General features: G+C 35.9%; 1 protein-coding gene across 1 annotated transcript in view; it reads right to left on the bottom strand.

Annotated features, from left to right (window-relative positions):
• The window catches only part of KCNU1 (potassium calcium-activated channel subfamily U member 1), a 108056-nt gene that overhangs the window by 36483 nt on the left and 44304 nt on the right, over window positions 1-27269 (bottom strand). The window contains exons 17-20 of the mRNA XM_039853756.1: window positions 27186-27192; window positions 26463-26552; window positions 26228-26325; window positions 21248-21362 (exon numbers count right to left, since the gene is read on the bottom strand). Coding sequence (XP_039709690.1) covers window positions 21248-21362; window positions 26228-26325; window positions 26463-26552; window positions 27186-27192 — 310 coding nt within the window. The remainder of the gene's footprint in view (window positions 1-21247; window positions 21363-26227; window positions 26326-26462; window positions 26553-27185; window positions 27193-27269) is intronic.

The following is a 27269-nucleotide window of genomic DNA, read 5'->3' as shown; positions in this document are numbered from 1 at the left end:
AGGCCATAATTTCCTGGTCCCTGATCTAGAACATACCTTGACATCATTTTAAAATAACACTTGCACAGACCAAAGATATCACATGGTTCCTGTGGCATCGTTAATTGTACATTTTTACATGCATTATCTATAATTCTAACATTTGGCCTTCTGATTTGAGATCAAAAGTGGCAAATTATAGTAAAAGAATGGAGTTTCCGTAAAGAAATAGTTTTATATCAGCTTAGGGGATCATTGAAATTTTAATAGCGAGGTGAAAAACAAACTAGAAAAAGTAGCCTTGGAGAAAAGTACTTCCAGAATGGCTGTAAAGACTTCCAAAAATCTACACTTTCATTAAATAATGAGAATACTGACAAAAATTCTCAAACTCAACTTTTTCAGAACTGTAGAAAGTAATCAAAAGCTTAAAGAATCCAAAGAGTGTTTAATTGAAGAAAAACGGCAGAATTCTGGTAAATAAGTTTTATGGCTTTTTAACTTGCCTTATTTCCACCTCTCTTTCCTTAGCTCTCTAGTAACTTTGAAATTCAACAGACTAATAATGACAGTAGCAATGAAAACTGGCAGTCTAGCAGCCACTGAAAAGGGAAAAATGGATTTGAGCTCCCCCTATTCACAGAAAATGTCATTATTTCAGTTTTATGGCAGCTCTCTGGAGATACTCAATCAAAAGTCATGTCTTTATTTGACCTGACTCAGAGTTTTCTCAATGGGAATAGCTGTTTCCCCAGGGGAATTTTCCAAAAATGATGAGCTGCAATTGCTTAAAATTCCAGATATTTCAGGCAATGGTAGCAGTGTGGCAAATGAGAGGCTAACTAAAATCATTAAATGAAAAAGCTAGAGAATGAGAAGTCCTTTGAGAACTTTGAAAAACCTTGACTTTTTCATTCTAGGAATCTAGGAAAAAAACAGAGGAAAGACCTGAGACATTTCTAATTCCTTACCTCTGGCTGACCTTGAGACTCTGCACAAGCAGGAAGTGAAGGCTAAGGCGGAAATGTAAACTACTAGAATATTGAAGGCATTCCCAAAATGCACACAGAGTCCCTTAGCAAAGGCAGGGAGACTTATTAATTTAAAACATTTAAGGAGGTCTCAGTGCAAGTATTAGCTAAACACAAAGCTGAGTGAGTAGAGGTTTCAATGTCAACGCAGCACAAAGAATACTGACTTTAGAGAAGTAATCCAGGAAAGTTACTAAACAAATAGCAGGAACAATAACAGCAAACTCTGGGACAAGGGAGGAGAATAACTTCCAGTGTTGCCACATTATATTATAAATTATTAAAAATATGTGGCTTTCAATAAGAAATTATGGGACACAAAGACAAAGGAAGTATGGCCCATAGACAGGAAAAAAGCAGTCAAGAGACTGTCTCTGAGGAAGCCCAGACTTTGGACTTGCTAGTACATCCAGTATGTTGTTAAATAGGAGCGATGAGAAGGTATGTCCTTGATCTTAAAGGGGAAATATTCAGTTTCTGACCATTAAGTATACTTTACTTGTAGGTTTTTTGTTATTCTTTTCCTAGTTTGCTGAGATGATTTTTTTATTATGAGTGTTGTATTTTGCATCAATTGAAATGATCATATGAGTTTTCTACTTTAGTCTGTTGATATAATTACATTGATTGATTTTAAATGTTGAACCAGCTTTGTTTTGCATAGCTAGAGTAAATCCTATATAGTTGTCGTGCATAATTGTTTTTTATACATTGTTCCATTTCAATTGCCTTAGTTTTGTTGAATTTTTGCATTATGTTCCTGTGAGATATTGGCTTATAGTTTTCCTTTCTTATAGTATGTGTATCTGGTTTGGGTATTAGGGGAATGCTGGCCTTGAGTTAGAAAGAATATACTCTGCTTCTATTTTTTGAAAGAGATTGAGGAGAATTGGTATCATATCTTAAATGGTAGAATTCACTATTGAAACCTAGGCTTTGTGCTTTTTACGGGGTAAGGAAGGTGAGGGATTTTATTAACTGGATCAATTTATTTAATAAGTAAATAAATTAGCCCATTCAATTTATTTACTTCTCTTTGTATGAATTTTGGTACTTTGCGTCTTTCAAGGAATTGTTCCATGTCATCTAAATTATCAAATTCTTTGTACAGAGTTCATAGAATTCTGTATTATCCTTTTAATGTCTATGTAATCAGTAATTATGAACCCTGTTGTTGTTCATTTGTTTGTTTGTTTTTTAGTGTGCCTATAAGTTTGCAAATCTAATTGAAATTTTCAAAGAACTACCTTTGGGTTTTGTTGATTTTCTCTTTTGTTTTCCTATTTTCATTTTAATGGATTTATCCTTTAATTTTACTACTTTTTCTTGCTTCAGGCTTAAATTTTTTTCTTTCTCTGGTTTTCTCTTTTCTATTATATGCATTTAATGTCATTAATTTCCCTTTTGGCCCGCTTTTGCCTCACCCTCCTAATGTTAATTATTTGTATTTTTATTTTTCTTTAGTTCAAAACGTTTTTAAATTTCTCTTTAGACTTCTTCTTTGACCTATATGTTTTTGGAAGTTGTTTATTTCCACATTTGGAGAGATTTCCCAGATCACTTTTTGTTATTGATTTCTAGTTTAATTCCATTTTGTTATGAGGACATACTTTATATGATTTTGATTTTTTCAATTTTTTTTTTAATGTATATTCTATGGCCCAGATTATAGTATATTTTGTGCACTTAAGAATGTGCATTTTGCTGTTGTTGAAGTATTCTATAAATATCAATCAGATCGAATTGATTGTTAATGCTGTTCAGATCAACTGTATCCTTAATAATAAACTGCTAACTGATTAATCACTGCATAAGGGATCACGAAGTCTCCACTTTTAAGAGTAAATTTGTCTATTTCTCTTTTCAGTTCTAATATTTGTTGCTCCATGTATTTTGATGTTCTGTTTTTTGGTATATATACATTTAGTTAGGATGGTTATAGCTCATTGAAGAATTGACCTCTTTATCATTATGTAATATCTCTCTTTATCCATGACTAAAATTAATATAGTTACTCAAGCTTTCTTTTTAATCAGTGTTAGCGTGGTTTATCTTTCTCTATCTGTTTATTTTTTATATTTTTTAATTTTGTAGTGGATTTCTTATAGATGGCATATAGTTGGATTTTGTTTATCTACTCTGACAATACCTTTTTTTATTTTATTTATATCATTCTTATTAAAAGTGATTACTGATGTAGTTGAATTTTCTACTGATGTAGTTGGATTGTCTACCACCTGTTTGTTATTTTTTGTACTTGCTCATCTTCCACCCTTTTTTTTCTGACTTCTCTGGTTTTAATTGAGCATTTTATATACTTCTATTTTATCTCCTCAGCATATTACTTGTACTCCTTTTTTTTTTTAAAAAAAAATTAGGAATTGCTTTCAAATTTGAAAAATACATTTTTAATTAATCTAAATCCATCTTCAAATAACATTATACTGCTTCATGTTTAGTGCTGGTAGCTTACAATAGTGTTCCTAGTTCCTCCTTCCCATCTCTTGTAACACCGCTATTATTCATTTCATGTACCTATATACTATAATTACATAATACAATTTTATTATTACTAAACAATTATATTTTAGATCAATTAAGAAGAAGGAAAATAAAAGATGTTATTTTATCTTCATTTATTCCTTCTTTCATGCTCTTCTTTTCTTTACGCAGATCTGAAATTCTAACCTATATCATTTTGCTTCTTCCTAAGAAGACCTTACCTTGCTTTGACATTGGTTGCAGGGCAGGTCTGATGGTAATAAATTCCCGTAAGTTTTTGTTTTTCTAAGAAAGTCTTTATTTTCATTCACTTTTGAAGAAAATTTCACTGCATATAAAATTTTAAGTTGGTGATTTTTTGTTTTTTGTTTTTTTCTTTCAATAGTTTAAACATTTCACTCTACTCTCTTTTTTATCATGGTTTCTGACAAAAAGACTACTGTAATTCTTATCGTTGTTCCTTCATTTGTAGAGTGTTTCCCCCAACCCTCTCTGGCATCTTTTACAATTTTCTCTGTTTGTTTGTTTGTTTTTTAGCTGTTTGAATATAATATACATAGTTGCAGTTATTTTGGTATTTATCATACTTGGTATTCTTGGGCTTCTGGATCTGTGATTTGCTGTCATTAATTTTGAAAAACTCTCGGCCAGTATTACTTCAAATATTTTTTTCTGTTCCATTCTTTCATCTCCCCAAATACCAATTGTGCATAGGTTTCACATTTTGAAATTGTCCCATATTTCTTCGGTATTTTTTGTTTTCTTCTTTTTTTCTTTTTTCATATCAGTTTGGGAAATTTCTGCTGTATAACTTCAAACTCTCTTCCATTCTATCCAATCTACAGGTGAGCCTATCAAGGCATTTTAATTTTGTTACAGTATTTTTTATTTCTAGTATTTCTGATTCTTTTTTAGAGTTTTCGTCTCTCCGCTTACATTACCCATTTGTTCTTCCCTGTTGTCCACCTTTTCCATTGGAGCCCTTAAAATATTAAGCATAGTCATTTTAAATTCCCTGTCTGATAATTCCAAATTGGTATCATATCTAAGTCTTGTTCTAATACTTGCTTTTTCTCTTCAGATTATGTTTCTTCTTGCCTTCTGGCATACTTTGTAATTTTTTTTTTTTTACAATGAGATATGATGTATTAGATTGATAGGAACTAAGGTAAATTTATCTGTAGTGTGAGGTTTTATGTGTTTAATGTTTGCTGTAGCTATAGTTTCCACAGGTTTCAAATTGTTCTAGTGTCCTTGATTTTGTCTCCTTTATTGTTTCTCTAAGAACTCTTTCTTGAATAGTCTGCACCTGAGGCTCTTTTAGCTATAATTTACTCTCGTCATACTGGAGCCCTGTTGGTTTGGTAATTAAGGGTGGGAAAAAAGATTATGTAATTTTGTGTTTTTAAGTGGGGCTTTCATCTTGGGGTTGTGATCTTCATAAAGGTATCTTAGCTGCACCATGCTCTGCTCGGGTAAGACAGGAAGGCTAGAATGTGCTAAAGTCGGAAAAATGCCATTCCTACACCTATGACATTAGTAAAGCTTTTTTTTTTTACCCCTGCAGTGTAGGCCTTCGTTATGGAGAAGTCCCTGAGTGTAATTCACTGTACTCTTCCCCTCCCTCTGCCAGAGTTACTGAGGGAATTTTTCTTGGCTCTTCACCGCGAGAACTGGGTAGAGTTCCTAAAGGTAAAACTCCCCAAAGTATGGCAGTCTCTCTAAGCTTGTAGCCCCCAGGAGTTTCTCACTCTACACCTAGTCTACACTCAACCTGCAGTAACTCAATAAAATTACCATTTAAGTGTTCCTGTAAGTTTATGGCTTCAGTGGCTCCTTTCCCAGGTAACTGGACCTTGGCTCTGACTCTCTAGATTTCAGAGTGATGATTTGCCCTGCAACCTCAGTTCTCTGATGGGTAAAGAAAAGTCTTTAATTTTCAGTTTGTTGAGGTTTTTCTTGTTGTAGGGACAGGACTGATGACGTCAAAGCTTTTTACGTGTTGTAGCTAAAACTGGAAATTTGGCATTGGCTTTCCTTCTCTGTAATGCATGCTTCAGAGGCTGGTTCTTCCATGTCACAGATTAGGCAGCTCAGTTTTCAAATATGGTTCACATCTCAGCACATCCCATATACCTGTTTAATCTGAGAATTCCCCTTTTAGTAATTAAATATACTTTCTTCATGGGTCATTATGATGTGATTTATGACATGTGTGTAATTGTCAGAATTACTGTGGGTAATTAAAATATAAAGTGAATGCTGCCAGAGGCTTCAGTCACTCTTAGTGCCCTCATTAAAAATCAGGAGCTGACCAAATTATAAATAGACTGGTTTGCACAAGTTCCCGGCAAAACCTAATTATGGAACTTATCCTTATTCTACCAGAACTGACTCCATTAGTCATGCAAATTCTGAAATGATTAAGTTATTTTATGTGCTGGAATTATGGAATTAATAATAAAGAGGTGAGTAGCAGTAATTAGATATTACTATGAAACTTTATTATGTCAGGTTACTCTGGGTCATACTGCATCTCTTCCTGACCCCACATCCAATACAACACAACACAGCGTGCACGTGTGTACACACGCACACACACACACATTCCTTTAAGATAGTTTAATAAATAGCTTAATGGCTTCAGTGGATTTATGATAACTTTTTAAATGAGAATGAAAACAAGAAAGAGAAGGATTTGTAAATTCTGTATGAGGTATTAACTTGGAATTGGCCAGAGAAAGAAATTGGTAATTATTATCAGGGAATCTTTTCTCTCCAGAAAAGGCAAACCACAATGAGGAGAAATCAGTTATTATATGGAGGGTTCAAGCTATGGCAAAAGGCTAAGATCTAATGACTCAATACATCTCGGCAGAAGCAAAAGTAAACATTTAAACAATAAGGAAAGAAGAAAAGAAGGGAGGAATAGGGAAAAGGAGGGAAGGGAGGAGGGAGAGAAGAAGAAAGAGAAAAATAAAACCGCATAATTTATAGATAGATGGAAGATTTAAGATATACAAATTTATGTTTCAGTTATACTGTGGAAGCTCAGCAGTGCCAGTTGGTTTGGCTGGGGATGAAGCTTATACAAATGTTATTTTGTGGGGGTCAATGGGAGAAAGGCAGGTAGGTGGAGGGTAGCATTTCTTACAGGGATGCAAAAATTCTATTCTGTATAAATTGTTGGCTGTCTTTATCAACTCATCAATTATCTGAAATTCACCCTTTGGTACTCTTTCCCTGGGTTAAAGACAGAAGACTTTCTGTGCTGCTGGAGAGTGAGATCTCAAATGAAAGCTGTGAACTTTGCCTAGAATAAAGCAATCCTCCTTAGTGCTGTGTCTTTCAGGTGTGACTGGTGAATGTCAACATTTATATGGGTGTATCCAGATGGCATCATCATGCAAATGTGACAAATAAACAAAAAGAAACTAATATGGAAGTTCCTTGGGAAGATAACAAAGAAGAGACAGAGGACAAGATAGTTCAGAGGTACAGTACGAGAGAACGGGTCTGGTTTGGGGAGGGGCTGCTAAAGTTCGGATTATTTGTCTACAAATCACTCCTAGTAACAACTTTAAGAGATGGTGGACAGAGGGCTTGATTTTAAAGGACCTGGGGATGAGGAGATGAGTAGAGACAGTGATAAAATCAAGATGCAGCCTTAATAAGGAGAGAAGGCAAAAGTATGGTTGCAACTGGTGATTAAAACACCTACCTTGAAAGATATAGAAGCCGGTAAACTTAAAAGTGTGTGTATATGTGTCTGTCTTTTGTTATGATTTGACATTTCACAGCAACACCATGAAGTAAGCAGAAAAAATATTCTTGATTCATAATTTATGGTGATGCAAATAAAATTAAGTGACTCACTCAAAGTCCTAAGATGATAAGCAATGACTTGGGATGCCAGTCATCAGACTCTGTGTCTATTGTGTGCTGGTACTTTATAGAATTGCTCAGAATGAATGTAGTGGTGGCTAGGGAAGGTGAGGAAAATTCACACACACTTCACCTGCCTGGCTTTTTAGTGGGTCAGTTTTCTTTCCTCTTCCAATGGTGGCAGAGGAAAGACTCTGCAGTGGGACTCATGGGATAATTAAGCAGCTATCTGGCCCCATCAGAGGAAAGAGAGAAGAGCTAAAGACTCCCAAGGGCACACTTGGGTTCAACGTATACAGGCCTTGGAGACTTCTGTTCTTGCCTCTTCCACAAGAGGCCTCAAAACCTTAATGGGGCTCCTTTTATTCCTTTTATGTTGATTCTAAACCATTCAGATTACAGGAAATTCAGGGACTTTCACAAAATCCTTTGTGCACCTCTAAGGGATGCTTGCACATTTGTCACTCATTTGAAGAATATTAAATTTTTTCAATATATCTTTCTTCTTGTTCTACTATTTTTGTGGGTAGTTTTCAAATTTCCCAGCTTTTTAGGAAGAGAATATGATACATTCATCTCCAAATGTGGAAGTGTCCCAGCAAGAGGCACTCCGAGAAAATGCTTTTGAAAATGGCATTTGTTGGCTTGCGGGAGCCAGATACAGCCACCTCAGCTCTTGTTTGAAACCCAAACAGGGTGAATGCCAGTCAGGGATTCCAACCAGCTGGTGGAATTGGCCTAAACTATCTGACAAAAGGGATCCCTTTTCCTCAACAGCAGCTTCTCCACCTCTTTCTCTCTCTTTTTTGCTCGAGAACGCAGTTTTGCACTTGTCCCTCATACAAATAACTGGAGGGTGGGAATTATTCAGAAAGCTCATGTTCGACACCCCATCTGTTCATTCCTGACAGCAATATATAATGTAAGGCTATAAAAACTTGAAAAATAATGCAACATAAAAAGGGATTGACTCAGCTCCAAGAGGCCATAAATGGTAACAAATACCACAGGATGATTTATTTCATGCTGTAATCTTTACAGTAAGTCATCTTTCAGACATTTCCTTGTGACAGGTTTTAATAATATTAATGCCCAGAGCAATCCAAATCATCGCCAATAGACGTATTTATCAAGCTGCCAATCCGAGTAAATGAAATTCTATAAGCAATAATGTAACATGTTTAAAGGAAGCTAATAAAACAAGTCAGCAGAGAAATATTACTTCAAAGTATTCTATCCCTCTAATCCAGCCCTGTACGTTATATAGCCAAAACGCAAATCTTTCTATACTTGATTTATTGCTCTAAAAATACCAATGACCTTTTCCCAAGCTTCTGTATATTCACTCTCACACATTCATAAAGCCTGCACTGCATCCTGCCAGAGTCACTGAACACTGGAGTGCTTAGCATTTATTGCGATGTTTGTCTTGCTTTCACGCAGGTACTTGATTGGCAGCTACAGCGAATAACATCTAAGTTTCCAAGCCTTATTGAAATTTAACAAATATCTGAGCCATCAACCAATCTTTACAGTGGCCACTCTAGGTAAGCCTTCAAGAATACCTGAGAAAGTGGCTTGAAGAAAGTCCTGATGGTTTACCAGTTGCCAGATAAATTTTATGTAAGGAAAAGCCAAACTGTATTTTCCTCCAATCAGATTTGCTTTGCTTTGTATTAATTATTTGTTATTCATGCAGATCACAGTATGCCAGTTGTTAAAGCATTTGGCACTTCAAACACAGCTCAAAATCGGCCTCCTGCAGGAAGTCTTCCTTATTACAGTCACTAAGTTTCTGATCTTTAGCACAATACCTGACTCATCTCTCAAAGCAACTTCCTAATTAATAAATCCATGAAAGCACGACACACATCAAAGGCAATCACCAAGTATTATATGGAAATATGCAGTGCATTAATTTATTCGATATGTTCTACAATTAACTGATGACTCATTTTTTTCTTGCATATCACACATTTGCTCCTTGAAGACAGATTTACTATTTAATGGGCACCACAAGTTCACTATACCATTGTGCACCCTGCAGGGGCATTATATATATATATATATCCCCCTAATTGACATGATAATGTTTAAATGTATTTATTATTACTACGATTATGGTTCTTGTGTTTATTTGAAGTAGATCCTTTGGGGTGTCTACCAAGCCCATTATCTGACCTTCTTTACTTCTTTGAGAATTGCCTCAGCCCTGACATAATGGCCAAGCTTATTCCTGATGACTCCACTTCCTGGATGTGATTGGACACGTCAGGGAACCTGATTGAGCTGATCCAATCAGACACTCTCCTCCTGTAATGGGAAACCAGGATACTGGGAATCTAGTCACCTAGTTTCTAGTACTAGAGCCAGGGTGCGGCTTTCAGACTAGAGTAGCCAGATTCCACAGAATAGAGAGTTACAAAGAGCCTTTGTGCAGAGGATGAAGCCTATGTGACAACTCCTTTGACCCAATGGCAGAGTATAGCCATCGGGGCACACAGATTTCTACTTCCTGGCTCCGGCCTCACCAGAAGGTACCCATCACTTTCTCTCATAGATTTTCTGTTTCATGATTCCTTATTAGAAAATTTCTTGTCTTTATTTTAAAAGAGTTTCTGCTACTTGTGAGTAATTGGACATTACTTAAAATGTTTGCATTTTGTTAACAAATCAGCTTTATAAAAGACCATAAATTTATTTGAAAGGAGTTCATTCTTTATTACAAGAAGTTGGCCTTTTTTTGTATCTTGGTAATCCAGGGTATTTTGAGTTGAGTTTTAGAGTACCCGTGGAACATAGACAAAGATGAGAAGGGAAGCACATTCTAGGTGTCTGCACAGGCCCACGGCAGGAGAAGAAGCATGGTGCATATTTGGAGAAGTGAGAAAAGATAGTATTGTTTGAGTTCAGAGGACTTTTGTGAGACACAGGGGCCACATGATTAATTTTGATCTCTTTCTTAAGGGCACTGAAAAACCATTGAAGGGAAACAATATTGTCAAATTTTCACTTTTGACACACCATCATAAGTATAATATAGGAATAGATAAGGGACAAGAAGAGATGTAGGGAGACCAGGTCAAGAGCCATTTTAACAGTGGTCTAGAAAGAGAAGATGGTGGCTTGCATAGGGGTTGGAATTGGAGATGGAAAAGGTAGAGAGAGTCAAGATACTTTTAGGGGTAAAACAGAGAAAACATGAGAATTGATTGAATGTAGGAGAGAAAACTATCTCATAGCTTCCTCACTTGATACTTTTATCCCTTACCCAGACTACCAGCCCTGGTTTTAGACATTGACAGACCGGGCTAGGCTCACTGTTTGTTTTCTTGTTTGTTCTGCCATTTGTTTCTGCCTACCTTAGAGTGTATTTCTGAGTGCAGTTAATAGAAGCAGAAATCGAGTACTTGGGGAAAGTTTTAATTTTATAATTTTATTCTCTACTAACTGGAATTCTTCCAGAATCTAGTTACTTTTTCCACTTCTCCATTTCTTCTCCCTTCCTTTCAACTTCAGTGCTCTCATCGTTAATATCTAGCCTTGTACACTGTGATTCTCAGTGTGAAAACAAACCAGCCGGGGGTGGTATTAGATCATGTGTTAGGATACAGTTCGAAGAAGCCTCCTGTCCCCTGAAATTTTTATTTCCATGCGTACGCACACACACCCATACTCCTGGGAATTACTGTGTCATACTTCCTCTACTCTTCCTTTCTCCTTGGCTCGGAAAAATACACCTGGGGAAATACTGTGACAAGTTTCAGTGGCTGGAACAGTAAAAGGAAGGAGCGTAAAGAAGGAAGTAAGGGGAAGGAGAAAGCCCGAGGCTGCTCCATAGATCTGGAAGTAGAGATGAGAAATAGTGCTTCATTCAGAATAATTTACTTTTACTCCCTCTTCCTCTAAGAAAGAAAAAAGATCCTAAGTGGGAAAGTAGACTTGAGAGACCCTCTAGGAGGAGGAATATAATCAGGATATTTAGAGATAATCTGCTTTTATAGATTGTAAAAACATATTTCTCCTGTGTTCTTCCTGGTCCCAAATATCCCTTAAGATTTAGAGTCATCTGACATAGGCCTTTGACTTTGAAAATGAGATGAATGTAAACTCACCCAGAATGGTTTTTGCCTGTTTTACACTTTAATATGGTCACCCTTTTCCCCTAAAAATTAGCTGTAAAAAAAAAAAAAAAAAAATAGAATCCACATAGAGAGATTCAAGAACCTTATGCCACACTGGGGTTCATTGATTTTTTTTTCCTACCTCAGAGCTTGTTCCTGGGTGAGCTTAAGGGTTACAGATGAAAATCAATTAGTTTGGGTGGGGTGTGGGTGCTGAGAACTGTTCCTGGAAGGCTGAGCTCATAGGCCAAGTAGATACTTGACCTGGTCCTACAAATCCTTCCCAGTTGTCTTTTCTCTCTGAGCCATCTCTAAATCTCTTAAAACTGGTTTCTAAGGCTAATCCACAAAAAGGTTTCTCAAAGGAGTAAAAGAGAATTCAAGTGAGAAAAAAAAGGAAACATATTACTCATGGTCCTGGCAGCTGAATACCTATCTATGCTATGGGCAAAGGCTGAAACCAGAGATATCTGGAAAGGTCCAAGAATATTCAGATTTACTCCCAAATAGTGTAAAAGCTAGGCTTGGCTGATGGTAAAAATCTAACAGAATATTTCAGTTGAAGTCAATCTAATAAGTATAAAAAATTTTTTCATAGACTATTATTTTAAGAACTAGGAATATTAATGTGCTCTTGATTTATAATAAAATGTAAATATAAAGGTATTAATCTTAAGGATTACATCAATCAATAAATTAAAACTATGAACATTTTACGTTAGAAGATCTTTTGCATTGTTCTCAGTTACTAAGCCATACCAAAGAATTAAGATGCTACTTTGAATCGAAGTCTGTAAATTTGCCACTCTCCATTTCAAGCTCTTCTATATGTTCCTGTAACTATGTATATCTGTAATGTATATATTATAGGGGTATAGAAAGTATAAATGTATGAAGTAAATCATATACATATATATATATATATATGCACAGATATATGTGATTTACTTTATTGATTGATTCTTACACAGCAACACCAGAATCTTCCCCCAAAGAGTAATTTATCCACAATATATGCACTAGTGATTCTAAAAAAATCTATTAAAAATTTCTTCCGTTATCTAAATTGAAGATTTTAAGAGAAGTTTGAGACTGAAAATGGAAGCTTCTCTCATACTTGTAAATTGCTTTATGAAAATATTTTTTTTAGACTAGCTTTCCCCCACTGGTACCTTAAACGCAGATGAGATATAATAATACCTACATTTCGTTATGAGGAAACTAAAAAGCAGAAGAGCGGCAAACTGTCTGGGTTAAAACTAGAACTGGGATTAGAATCCCAGTCTCTAGAAGAGAGGCAAGGGGACTCGCCTGACAAGAGAAAGGTCCCTGAAGCAGAGAAAGCCCAGCCTGCTATGTAGATGTCAGTGGCTCCTGGCCTCGGCAAGGCTAGTGGCGGCACCTGTGCCATCTTGTGTAAAGGTGGAGTCGTGTTCCCATTATGATCCTGGGAACAGAGGAAACTTGACATTTTAAAGAACAAAAAAAGGGTTTTTTCCATGTCTTTACGTAAGAGTTCTCCATAGATTTATACACAATAACCTACTCGTTTAGAGAGTAAAACAGAATAACATTTAGAAAAAAATTTAATTTCCACATGTTTTAAGGAATGTGACTATTGCTTAAAGAGAGACAGGCTTGTAAATAAAAAAGAATGGTGACAACTCAGCTTTTCCCGGGGCTTTAAGGAGAGCAGAACAGGTTTCCAAGGAGCCAGGTTATTTAGTTTACTTTTTAGCACTATCTGCAGCAATATTTCAGAGTGAAATAAGTAAAATATCTGTTCCTTTTCATTTGGCAGCAGCAAAGATCTCAGGGAAAAAAATAAATAAGTAAGAAATATGTAATCCCCACGGTGTAATCCCAGGGTATGGAAACTCACTTCTCTTAAATGCCTCCCTCTGGCATAATTGACTTTTCATGTGCATTTTAATAATGATATTTCAGCAGGTTGCAAGCAAATTTTTTTTCTGTTGTTGTTGTAAATTATGGTTTGGAAAAAAAGTGTTATAAATCTAATTACATTTTCACTTATATTAACAAGTCAGCACAATCTTCCAGCATGTTTACCAAGCAATTCCAATATTTACAGCTGACCTAATTGGTTGTGGGGTAGAAGCAATGAGCAATATTTTATTGTCTTGATAGCTGTGTATATGCTGAAGACAGCTGCTAAGGTGTAAAGCTACCCAGCAACCCTGAATTTTGCCTGCCTATTGTTTGCCTTCATCAATCAGCTTCAGAACAGAACAGGGTACAAGCAGGAAAAGGGAAGTGGGCTCTGGAGTGGGGAGGAGAGGAGTTTGTTTTAAGTGCCTTTTCTTAACCCTCTCTTAGCAAGAAAGGTCTCCCTCATCATTTGGGGACTGTTACAGACTCAAAAACTAACTTGTTCTTGGCAAGTCTGGTTGAAAAGTAATAGATAATTGCGTAAAAGCCAATAATACATTGCATAAACAGCCCTGATATTTGATGTTGAGTTGAGGACAATCTTGGTCCTGTTCTTGACTTTTATCATCAAAGCCAGTCTGATCTTTAGGAACATGGGTCTAACACAAGCTGGAAATTCTTGTATTTTCATGTCCTTAGAGAAAGGGCTAATAAAAAGAAATAATTCCTACCAGGAAAAGACCATATTGCTTCATGGGGAGACAGGAACTGGGTCTACCTCTCATATTACTAAAGGTGAGTTCTGTGGCAGCCTTGCCATCCCTCAGATTTAAACTGAAATGACATTTTCTCTAAATCCTGTGTCTTTTGTACTCATGCTATTGGTGTTAACACAAATGTAAAATGCTAGTAAAAATTGAGCAGAAACCTGCTTTGAGGTGAGTCTCCAAACCATGGGTTCAATTATTTTGCAGACAGTCTTGTCTTTTGTGTCATGATAATAGCTAACATTTATTAAGAGCTTATTCTCTGCTAGGAACTTGGCCAAGAGTCTCACACTTAATCTTTTCATCAGCCCTATGAGATTGGTGCCACTTGTTTTACAGACAAAAGATCTGGGCCACAGAACAGTAAGGGACTTGCTCATGATCACACACATGAGCGTCAAAGAGCTGAGCTCTGACTCTTGACAGTTTACTTCTGGAGCCTCCACTGTAGTCACAACGGCCTCCTGCTTGATTGCTCTTGCTGAATCCTCAAAACTAACATGTCATAGCATGCAATAGGTTTTGAGGTATGGTACTGGACGTACCTGGGAGGCCCTTACTGATGCCACCTAAAAATCATACTTCCTTTTCTGGTTGATCCCTGAAACCCCTAGTTAGGGCTCTTCCTTAGCTAAAGTCCTTGATCCCTGATTTAAAAAATAAAAAAGCTAACCCTGAAAGGGTTAATATTTTAAACTTAAGTTTTTGTAAATAATGGTTCAAGTAGATGTTGATGGGGGCAGTAAGTAGCTGGAGATTGTGAGCCCCTAAAAGGGTGATGAGTGGGGTGTCAAGCAGAGGGCAAAGAATAAGAATGAAAAGTCTGTGGCAATTGCCTACGTCACATTTTTCTTTCCCTAGAAACTATATAAGTCATGTCCTTAGCCCTTGAGTAGATTTTTACTTAGAAACGGTGACTAAGCTTCCCATAATCTTCACCTTGTCAAGTTGGTCTTTTATATATGACCCTAAATAGACAAGGTCTCATCCCTGCCTTTTAGGATATTACACATAAGAATGAAAACATGCAAAAACTAATTACTTAATGCAAATAAACATACTCAGTAAATGATCAGTTGTCACACTAAAATTTTATTCCCATGTTATGAGGGCTGCTTCCTCATATTACCACTCAGCTAAATCAATGGAAATTTCTATAATCACAATTTGACTTCATTTTCCCTAACACCTGTCCACAGAATCACAAAGAACTTTAAAAAGGCCTTTGTCCCTCCTTTATTACAGCTTCCTAATCTAGCCAAACAGACGGGGTGAGGACAGTGAGAGCAGTGTTAGTGATATGTTGAATTTTCTATGGTATTACTCTGACACTTTTATGAACCCTAAAGCTTTTTTTGTGGTCTATTTTCAAATAATAGTAATAAAATATTGTTTGTTAACCTAAGGAATTCACTTATTTAATACACACTTGATAAATAATTCCCATTTGTGGTACTTTGTTATAGAGTTGTGGCACATTGCTTCTCAGAAATCCAATTTTTGCCTGCAAGTACAAGACAAGAACTAGAAAGAGGTATTTAGAAGGTCTAAAGGAAAGTACCTACTCATTCTTTCCAAATTCTTATCTTTCTATAATCCCTACCACCTTGACTCTTTCATCTGTCTTTGGAACTCAGGCTCATTGTGCTTAAAAAATTATTTTTATATGTGTAGGTCTATCTCTATCTCCACTTGTATACCTATACATGTATGTATATATGGATACATATTGTATTATTGTTTTCTTTGGACTTTGTATTGAGACTTGATAAAATGCTTATTAAACTCCATACAAATGGTATACTTTTGATTTCCTAGTTATGGACTATGTTTTATTCAAACAGAAAAGTCTAAGCTTTTTGAGAAGGAAAGCCATTTTACAAGATTAATATGAAAGAATAGAAACAAAGACACTGCTCAGATCTCATAGACTCAGATTCCTGTAGAAAGCTCACATGGATGTACATGAACAAAGAAGAAGAACCATGAATGGTAATTTATATCCACTCTTCTACCTTTGGAAAGACCTTGGTAGCTGGTCTTTAGTAGGAGTTCAGACATCACTGAGGCAAAAGGATGGTGTGTCCCTTGTCTGGATCATTTCAGGCACAGAATTCAATAAGGTGTACAGAACTGAGAATAAAAATAGAGGAGGGTCCTTCTTCATTCCCTAAGAGAATAGTGTGTGTGTATTGTTTTATTGTGTGTGTGTGTGTGTGTGTTGTGTGTTGTTGACATTATTGGTGTTAAAAGAAGGGGGGACATTGTACCTAAAAGTGAGAGGTCACAGGGACAGATGTCTTAGGAGTCATAAAGTATAGGCATAAATTATATAGGGCTGGGAGTGGGTATGCCAGAAAAGAAAGAAACAATTTTTCTCAGTTGGATGAATTTCTCTGTGTCCTTATGGTCTTTATACTTCTCATACTAACATGCTTCTGGCCTGGAAGAGGATATCCTGGCAGTCCTTCTGAATGGACTATAATTTGTTCAGAAACTAAAGACTGACATGGGATCAGTTTTGCTAGAAGGCACTGTGAAATAGCCAAAGAAGGAGCTGGAATTGCCACAAAAAAGAGTGTTCTGGAGGGGAAATGGCAAGCTATAGGCAGAGTTGGATGTGGCAAAGTGACTGAAACAGTGGGAGATATTGTATTATAGATCTTCGCTGAAAACCCTATTGATACGCTCCATTGAGCTGATGGTCTGTGGGTGGTAGATAGTAGACAGTAAAATTTTGGAAGGTCTTAGACTTCAAACCCTCTTCCTCTGAATGTGAAAAATATTAATTGCAAAGCATGGAAATCTACAAGCTAGAGAAACGATGACAGAGAGGGATGGGGGACCAGAACGAAACAACATGAGTCATTTTTCACTTGCTCAACTTTTATTGTGTATTAGGCACTACAGAAAACCTTAATTTGTTTCATCTCATTCAATCCTCCCAACGTTTCAATTATTTAGGTTCTAATATTATTTCTATTTTGCAGATGAGGAAACCAAAGCTTAAAGGCTAAAGAGAATAGTAAACGAGGGCCCATGCTTACTATAATGACAATCTCGTGGCCGATATTTGTGGGCCACTTGACCTTTAAAGAGCTAAGGCTGGGTTGGGGGTTTAGACATCATGAAAGAGAGAAAAATATAACATTCATGGTCTATGATATCTCTAAAAGAACACAGAGAGTATGAAGAAGTTGATGTTATAAATATGATCTTGGTTATAAATATCACAAAGACCTAGTGGAAAGGTAAGAAAGTACATATTTAGATTTCAATATAGTCTATTAGAATTGAATTAAGCAGACACAGTGAGAGGATTTCTAGGGAAGGGCTGAAATGCCCAAAGACAAACCTATCTATAAGAAATGGCTTTCTCTCCTGACCCAGATCTATCATACACTGCTTGGAAATGTGTGCCTCTCCTTGTTTCAGATTCAATAGCTATCAATATCTACTTGAGTTCATAAACACCTACTTTTAAAAATACTGAATGACTTAATGTGGTTATTGTGTTATATTGGTCTGTCTCACTATAATATGAATTAGTTGTATCTAAATCTTTTCTTTATAATATCTATTTGAAATCAGTTTTACTGAAGAAGTGACTTTTGATAGAGAAGAGGAAGAGAATAAGAAATAATTGTAGGACAGGTAAAATGGGTGAACTCTCCTCAGCTCACCCGAAGTAGGGTGATCAGAGTAAAGAAATTGGAAGCAAAGACAAAGGGGTTCCAGGAGTGGTCGAGATGCATTTTTAATTATAAAATGTTGCATAGATATAATTTTATCACCCGGAAAAGGAAGAGGAAGTATTCATCTTCTCGCATATTACATGACCCCTTGATTTAAGGACACAGAACTCAGATGAATAGAGCTAGTGTTTTTTTATTTATTCAGCAGATACATATTCAACTACCATCTATTAAAAGGACTTCTGTGTGCTAGTCTGAGAACTTAACTCCTATTTATAACATTTTTATTTTATGGGAAAGGAAAAGCAGCAGTGATTCAATGAAATATTAGATTATAACTTTTGTTTAAGTTAGGGCTGTCTGTATTGCTTCAAATTCTAAGAATAGAAGAAAGCAGATTTTGAACTGATCAGAAAACCCACTGGTGGCCTGAAGACTACATCTTTAAAAATATCAAGCCCATTGTCAGCAAACTATAAGTGATATTAATCTGTTCTTGGTATGTGAATGTAATACTATTAACATATGAAAAAATGGATCACAAAGAGCACATACCACGCATTTGACATTTATTTTTCCAATATGCCTATTTGTCTCTCTTAAGCCATCAAGTCTATTTTATCACCTATAGTTGTTACTCAGACCATATGTTTACCAATTCACTGGCTGGAGTTATCTTTCCCCTGCAAAAAAAATTAAAAAATAAAAAACAAAACAAATAGCCACTCTATTCTATAGTACTAAGTGGAAGCAAGATCTGTCATTGATCCCATTAACACTGTGCTTAAATCAACTGAGCTAACCAACTTCGTTGATGAAGTATCACAGAAATTCACCCACAAATGGCACCTTTCTACCTAAGGGAATATCACTGTCTAATCAGCAGTATGGCCCTGATTAGTGTTTTTTTAAGCCTCTGTAGTTCATGCAAACATAACTTGCTTTTGAATTAAGAGATATAAGTGAATTAAGTATCATCTTTAGATATAATCTTAAGGGTAACTTACACTTTCTCCTGGATGGGTTACCATCATTATCTCTGACCTGTAGGGGTTTTTTAAGGCATATTCAGGGATCATCCAGCCAGGTGTAAGGCAGATGGGCCCAGTTTGTGGATTGACTAGGCTATTTGGATCAATTCTCCTTTTAGATGACTGCCTGCTTTAGTCCATTTCTTTATTTATCATAGATAATGGGAGAATTAAAAACAATGAGAGAAATACCAATAAGTTAAATTATTTTGTTTTTATAACTTTGCTAAACAGTAGTGGGAAAAGTTAGTGAAACGATGACTGTGGTTCTGATTTTCCATGAATTGCCAATCCACTATTATCACAGAGAAGACATGGCAAAGAATAAAAGAAAGCATAAATATGGTCGGCACACTTTAGATTTTACCACATATGTTGTGTTTGCATTATCAAAACAAGTTTTAAATTTGATCATGTTTTTATAACAACTTTGCATTAACATAAACATAATGTACGCACATATATACACATATGCACTATACCAATAGCCAAAAATGTATTCTTAAGAAATTTGAGGTATTATTTCTCACAGCACTCTACCATGAATTCTCACTTCTCATCAGGCTAGCTGGTACATGGAAGGCTCCATGTTTTCCCCATGCCTTGCCCATGTCATATCCTTAATAGGACTTGAGATTTCCACTCTCTTCTACCTTCCCAAATCCCATCTCCCATAGGAAACTTTCTGAAACAGTCCATTTAGCCCTCCTTGACCTTTCCCTCCTTTAACCTTTTGCTAGAATCACCAATGCAGCACTTGGAGGAATGCTGCCTTATTGGGCCTCCAATTGATTTTATATGAATTCATCTTATTTACCCAACTAGATCATATAGGAGTTAAAACATGATTTCTATATTTATAAATGCATTGAGTGTGGTACCTGCACATAGTGGTACTCAATAAATACCTGTTTACCAGCCATTTTAAAAGAAAAAAATTATCAGCAAATCCCAATGCTAGTCTGCAGCTGTTTCGTTGTTGTTAAGAGTGAGGCAAAACATAAATTCACAAAATTCCATAATACCTTTCCTCTAAGCAGTTCTTAATCCTTTCTCACAGATTATCTCACTCAGTTTAATAAAATCTTGGAATCAAAGGCAATGAAGGGAAGAAACCATAATTCCTAGGATTTCTATATTCCTCTTAGTGAACACATGAAATGATGGCACCTTTGGTGGCTCAGACGTTTAATGCTTGCCTCACCTGTAGAAGAGGGACAGTAAAACCTCCACTAACCAGACCCATCAATTCGGAATCCTCAGTTAAACAAAAACACAAGTTTTCATGTATTAAAAGAAAGAAGTAAATTATAACAAGAACAAGATTAAGAATTTATTTCAAATCTACATCTTTTGAAGGCTTTTCACTTACTACATTTTCAGTTCAGTTTCGTACACTTTCATAGATATAATGATCGATACTTGCAATGAAAAGGAACATTTAATGAGGACTTACTCTCAGCCAGGAATAAAAAAAACAGTACTTTAAAAATCTAATCTCATTCAATCATTACAAAAACAAAACAAAACAAAACAAAACAAAACACTACAAAGTATTCATTACTATTATTCTCAGTTGAGATGTCAAAACTGGGACACCTTGAAGTAAAGCAACTTGCTCAAGGTCACACATCTTAGAGCCAGCATTTGAACTTACATTTTGCACTTCCAGAGCATAATGACTATGCTCTAATGATAATACAATATTTACCCATACACAATCACATTTCTCAATCATTAAGGATTTGGTTGGTATAGTAAAGCTACTAAACTGAAATGCTGGCAACATAATACAGAGTTATCCACAATAAAGTTTACAGTAATAGAACTTTTAGATCAACCCTCTATGTGAAATAAACTGGACAGGACACCCTCCATCTCTAACCTTGTATTCTAGTTAACGAAGTTTTTCCTGTACTAAAGAGCATAGGAGAGAGTTGAGGAGAAAGAATTTACTGATTCCATATTGTGGATTCCAAAACAAAGACAATCTCATCATTAATTTGTTGGAAATAGGGAATAGATTAATAATAGAAAAGCTTATTCCTATTAGGAATAGTCGAAATTGTGTTCCAACTCACATTTCTAGAAAGGTGATATGAAAATAACTGAGTACATGACCTTTGATTATCATAGATATAAATTATTTGAGGAATGTTGAGAAGGTATATTTGCTTAGCTTAATGATATTGGGGGAAGTAGGAATGAATTTGTGTTGGTGAGGAACAATTCCACTGGTCAGTATAGGAGATAATAAAACAAGTATTCTGGTTTAAGTAAAAATTTTCTTGCCCTGTGATTCTCAGAAAACCATAGGGAACAAGGGTTCTCTGAGGCTTTTACCTGGTATTAGTGCTCAAGTTGCTAATCATGCTTGGCCGTTCCCCTGGAAAAGAATCATGCCTTTCTGTATCATGGAATCCTTTCATGGTGCTTCTCTTTTGCACTTCTGTTGTCTCTGCAATAGCATAGCAATCTTAGTGAGTTAGCATAATATCTATTCATAAAAATTTTGGACAATTCTTATTGGCTGAGACATTTCTAGGCCCTTGACTAAGGAAAGGCTGCAGATCTTCAGTAATAGACAACTTCTAAGAGAAAACTCCTTAATTTCCTTTTACAAAATTAGAAAATGACTGTGAGAATTTTAATACCATATAGTATGCTTAAAATAAGTACCTATTGAGTTGCTGCTGTACTTTTTTAATCCATCACTCCTCTTATCTAATCTAAGAGTATAGCATCCAGGAGCCTTCTTGCTGCAAGCAGGATGTAGAGCCACGATGGGACTCAAAGAAAGAAAATACTCCCCTTCTCCCTTCCGCAGATACTGCTCAGATTGCAATTCATTCTACTCAGATATTGCCTCCTTTTATTTATTTTTTATTCAAGGCTTCCTTTTTTTATGCATTTTAACTTTTTAAAAATCTTGATCTTACATGAGCTACGTCTCAAAACATTGGTGAATTTCAAAATCTGGAAATAACACAAAAGCGAATAATTTTCTCATCTGCAAAATGGGGGTAATGCTGAGATTCCGAAGGGTGACTGTGAGGATAAATGCAAGAATGTTTAAAATTTAATAATTAAATGAGTAACGTGAAGTTGCCCTGAGATGAAAAAACTGACGCACATGAGCTATTACTTCTTCCTGCACCCTATGTTGGTACTCAATCATGACATTCTTATTCCAGAACCCAGATTCAACCTAGGAATCCTTTCAACACATTAAATAGGCTAGGAAGCCATTTTTGGTCAATAAGAATTGGCACTTGGTATGGTAATAAAAAAATAGCACTCTAAAGAATGCTTTGCAAGTTAAATGTTCCTCTTTCACTCTTCAAGGACTCTGTTATCTGCTTGCCTGAACTTGATCAGAGATGAGATCATCTGGGAAGACATTATTGGCGAGATAAGGTCAAAGAGTAGCTGCCATTGCTACTCTTCTTCCCCAACCCACCTAAGCCAAAGAGACATGGCCTTTTCCACCCTTGTCGATTTAAGAATCATCTCTGTACTTAGACCATTCAGAATAAGGAGTTAATGTGGAATATAACTTTAAACCCATATATTACCAGGTTTTGGTCAGAGGCAGACAAAAAAGGCCACAAAAACGCCTTGGTATCCCTCTCCTTTTGTTGTCATTCTTTCTGAACCATTCTAATGCACAGAAAATCTCAATTGAGTCAAAACACACTTCTGGAAGAAGAGGAACATCCTTTGGATATGTGATTTGCCTGCTTAAATCATCAGTAATTGCATCACACAGGTGTGGTAAGAGCCAGGTTTGGCATAAGACTATTCCTTACCTGTAATCCTCAGAAGCCTTCACTTACATATGGAGGCTTGATGAGGGTTTTCAGGTTGACTGATGTTTCCTTATTTCACGGTTACCTTTTGCCCTAGGAGAATGGATCTGAAAGGGAACATCTAAAGAAAAAACTGAAACTAATGTGTTACCATCTGTCAATCCATAAAGGCTAGCCTGCTTAGTACATGTGATAGAAGGTTGAGCTATGGAATGTAAATGGCAACGAGTTCAAACTGGCTTAGGAACAATGAAACTTTCAGGAAGTCTCTGCCTTCTTAAGCCTAACTCTCTAGCCTCTAGCCAACAATATTTGCCAGGTACTAAAAAAAGGGTGTGTGGGGAGGGGAGGTAAGTGGGTGAGGTGAGTGCTACGAACCTCTGGAAATTTTTGCTAAAGCTTTAAATCTTCTCTTACATCATTTTTAATAAAATTTCTTTTGAAAACACATTGATGATTTGTATCATTTTGGAAGATTTCATAATTATTGAGATACATACATATATGTGGAGGTTGGAAAGAACAGCCTGTATAAGGACTGCTGAAGTCTCTGGCTGTGTGTTGGCAGCCTGACACATAATCTCTTTTGGTGCTTTCCAACACTAAATTCTATAATCCTAATGACCTTCAAAAAAAAAAAAAAGACTAAAAGTGCTCTATTTACCAGCTGATAGGGCAGTTAAGAACATGCAACGATCTATTGTTGCTCTTGTCCCCAGTTTCTATGGCACTTCAAACATTTGGGAACAAAGCAAAGAACAAAATAAAGACACAAAGTGACCTCTCTCAAGGCAGTAGATAAGCAACTAAAGTTTCTCTAATTTCATTCGAAGACAGTTTGATCATTTTATTTATTTATATTTTTATCTATATACAGCTGACAGTGTGCAAGTAATTATTTTTTCATATTTTAAGCAAGGAAAAAATGGAATGTATTTTGTCTAACTCTAGACTGATGATGTCTTGCCATGGCTTACTATGACTTCCGTGTGGATATTCTAAAGAAGGTTTCTGGATAAAGTATTAGATATCAAAAAAGACATAGTATCTAAGACCTGTGAATGACTGAAAAAATGCGGAAGTCCTATATGTGGCCAACATTTTAATTAACTTTTTCTCTTCTTCAAGAAGTGATTTCCTTGAAAGCTATGTGCAAACATTTTCCTTTCCTTGCTGATAGCACCACATGTTAAGACATGCCTCATATATGATTTCCATATGAATAGCAATAATTCCACACCTTTCCATCTCCTTTAAGAAATCTTATCATAGTTCAAATAAGTGAAAATAATTCCTATATTATTTGGATAATTCTGAATCTGCTCCAATTTACTAAATAGCTAAATTGTGTAAAATAAGTATAACCTACTAGAGCTTCTCTGCCCATTCTTATTTCATTTGTATTTCAGTGATGAGAAAAGAAATAAGATTCTTTTTGAGTTTATGTTCCCATAGGTAATATGATAATTAACATATATGCAATAATTACCAATTTCCAGGCACTGGTTTTAATGCTTTTTATATTAATATATTCAATTTGTCTACTCTTTACTAATATTCTCATTTAATCCTCTGAGATATATAATATTATTGTCAACATTTTACAGATATCTGAATCACAAGGAGATATTAAGTCACTTGCCCTAAGCCACACAGCTAAAAAGTGACCCATGCAGAATCCACGTTCTTAACCACTGTAGCATGCTGCCTCTCTGAAATGTTAGATTATGAACTTAAGTGGAGAATCTCTGGTGTGGTTCTAATTTAGAAAAATGAAAGTAATCCAAGGTGGAGGGATTATAATTCATAGAATATCAGACTAGAAAAGGGCCACAGAGGTGATGAGGACTCCCCAGCTTGGAAACGATGACACTGAGACCCCAGAAGTTAACGTGTCTTCCCTAAACCATAGCTAATGAATGATATAGCTGAACTCAGAATTTGAATCTTCTGGATTGTCATTCAGTAAAGTAGGAGGAAGAAATTAGCGGGACCAAGAAAACTTAATTAGCTCAATAAAATGATAATTATTTGAAAGAGTGGACTGGGGATACACTTCTCCTGCCCTGAAACGTGAACTATATTCGTCCTGAAATGTGTACAAATCCGAAGTCAGTAAAGTATCTATTTTGTTACCCATTAATAAGTTTCTAAGTTTTTGAAAGTTAATTATCTGGGAGAATTTCCAGATATTATCATAACTTTTAAATCTATAAGGCCAAGCAGTCTGCTCTACAATGATGTCCTTTTTGGCAGATTTGCCTAGCACCCTCCAGTTTCTAATTCACCCTCACTGTCTACCCATCAGACCGGTGAGCATTTCACAGTACTCTGCTGCCATCGCCTGGCATTCGAAATCAAGAACAGCTGACTCACTCTACCTGCTGTTTAAGAATCTCTGTTCCATTGATAGTGTTCTCCTGAAAGCAGTGTGAGGGGATTGGTAGGAGTGCTGATTGAGGATCAGTATGGAGCAGGAAGAAGAAATTATTCTATTATGGAAAGAATAAAAAATTCTGAGGGCTGTGATAACTACATCAAAGTTCAAAATTGCAAATTGACAGTTTTACTAATATATTCCCTAGATATTATAAAATACATGTCATAGAAGTGGGTAAAATATGGCATATCTACAAATATGAAGGCAGAGCCTTTCTCTAAACAAAATTATTTCCGCCATTATACTAGAGTAATTTCCTGCTTTAAAATATTTATAGTAAAAGCACACTTAAAAGTCAACTAAATAAAGGAGTGATTATTGTTTTATAAAACATTTTTGTTTTAAAAAATGACTGACAGCAGTACAAGCATATGCATGTATACAATTTATTTGCAAAAGTTTGATTTGTGCACTGTATTTACAGAACTATGTCTACTACATGTGACCATGCTAAATTTTCATATAGTATAAAGATATGTATAGTGAGATACATTTAATGTATAATTTTTTTCTTCTTTATTCACACCCTCTTTAGCGGGATGTTTCTCCTACTTAAGCAGCCTCATCTATTGTCTCAAGAAAGATTCCTATTAATATAGATTTCAAAGAGAGTCAATGTTTAACTTTTGAATCCAAAATAGGGTATTAAAGCCCACTTACTCAACAATATTTTTCAGACTGAAACATTTAAGGAAATTACATAGAAACAGTTCTTTTCTATGTCCAAAACTGTCTCAGGTTCTAAAGAGAAAATAAAGAGAGGGTTAAGACAGAGCCTTTAGTTTTGTATGTGGAATGGCAGCATGAGAAGCTCCATAGACCTGCTCCTCAGTGAATTTCGTTTGAATTTCATTTGCCTGGCCTGTGAATGAATTGAATTAGATAACTAGTCAGGTTTCTTTCAGCTCTAAAAGACTGACTTTGCAGGTCTTGTATACCCACTGGGGAAATGTCTGCCACTTGTTGGCCAAGTTCAAGTGGGTATTGTCCTTTAAGAAATGGAAACTCTCCTCTTTCCTTGGCCATGCCCCCAAGAAGCTAAACTGAGGACAGTCAGATATAAAGTGCAGTTACCTGTGAAATGTTGATAGCTCTTGCTTTTGCAGCTACATAGTCCAATTAGCTCAGGAGTATACACATCACCGTGACAGGTGGCACAGTAAAGGAAGGCTCTGGACAATGAAAGCAAATCAAGAATGACTTATGTGAGGCTTAACACAAAGGAAGCATGGCGCTGACTAAGTCTGCCTTCTATTAAGTTGTATGTGCTTTAGGACTTTCTCCCCATAAAGTAATAAAAAAAAATTACCTTCTGACTTCTTTTATAGATTCAGCAATAAAGAACCCTAATGTGTTCTTACGTAGCTTTACTTCTGCAGATGGATTTAGTATCAGACAACTAGAAACAAAAAATAAAAATACAGTAATTTTTCCCTCAAATATCCATGCCAATATTTGCTGTTTCATTCTGTCATTATCAATGGATTCTCTAAGTTGCAGAGTTATAAGACTCAATCCTTTCACTGCCAAATCTGGTAGAAATGTGAATTTGACTATACTTAATACTCTGATTGCTGCCAAATATGCTGAAAGGAGCCAAGTCACAACATGATTGCTGAGCTGCATACACAGCTGAGCTAAAGGTAAGCTCTTCCCTGGACTGTGTCCTGAAACTGAGATGGTCAAACCAACTCAGATGCATGAAGCCTTGCTAATTTAGGCTATCCAATACCATCTAGGCCAAGGCCACACGGTTCCTAGTTTTATGATCATACTAGTGGCGTTCATCCTTGGGCTACTAGACCTTTAACATGAAATTACATCTATTAAACAGCTGGGTTCAAAAGCTCCTTTTATTGCCTATACAATTTTTGAACTTGTATGTTTGACTTAATTTTTGTCTCCCGATTGCAAAATTTTTGAGAGCAGGAACCACATAAATTGTTTCTATTTCTACATTCTTGAACATTTTGATTTTTGATCTTCTTATAGTCTGTGTGTTTAAAAATGCTGTCTTACAAGTTTCATTCACAATCCTCCTTGATGCTACTCCATCATGACTACTTGAGTTCCTCGTATTTCTCCCTATGTTTGTCAGGATCTCCTGTTTTTACTT

This window comes from Pteropus medius, unplaced genomic scaffold (genome assembly GCF_902729225.1).
Source record: "Pteropus medius unplaced genomic scaffold, Ma_sr-lr_union100, whole genome shotgun sequence".
NCBI classification, from domain to species: Eukaryota; Metazoa; Chordata; class Mammalia; order Chiroptera; family Pteropodidae; genus Pteropus; species Pteropus medius.
Note: the sequence above shows the minus strand (reverse complement) of the source record. Positions and strands in the feature narration are given on the sequence as shown.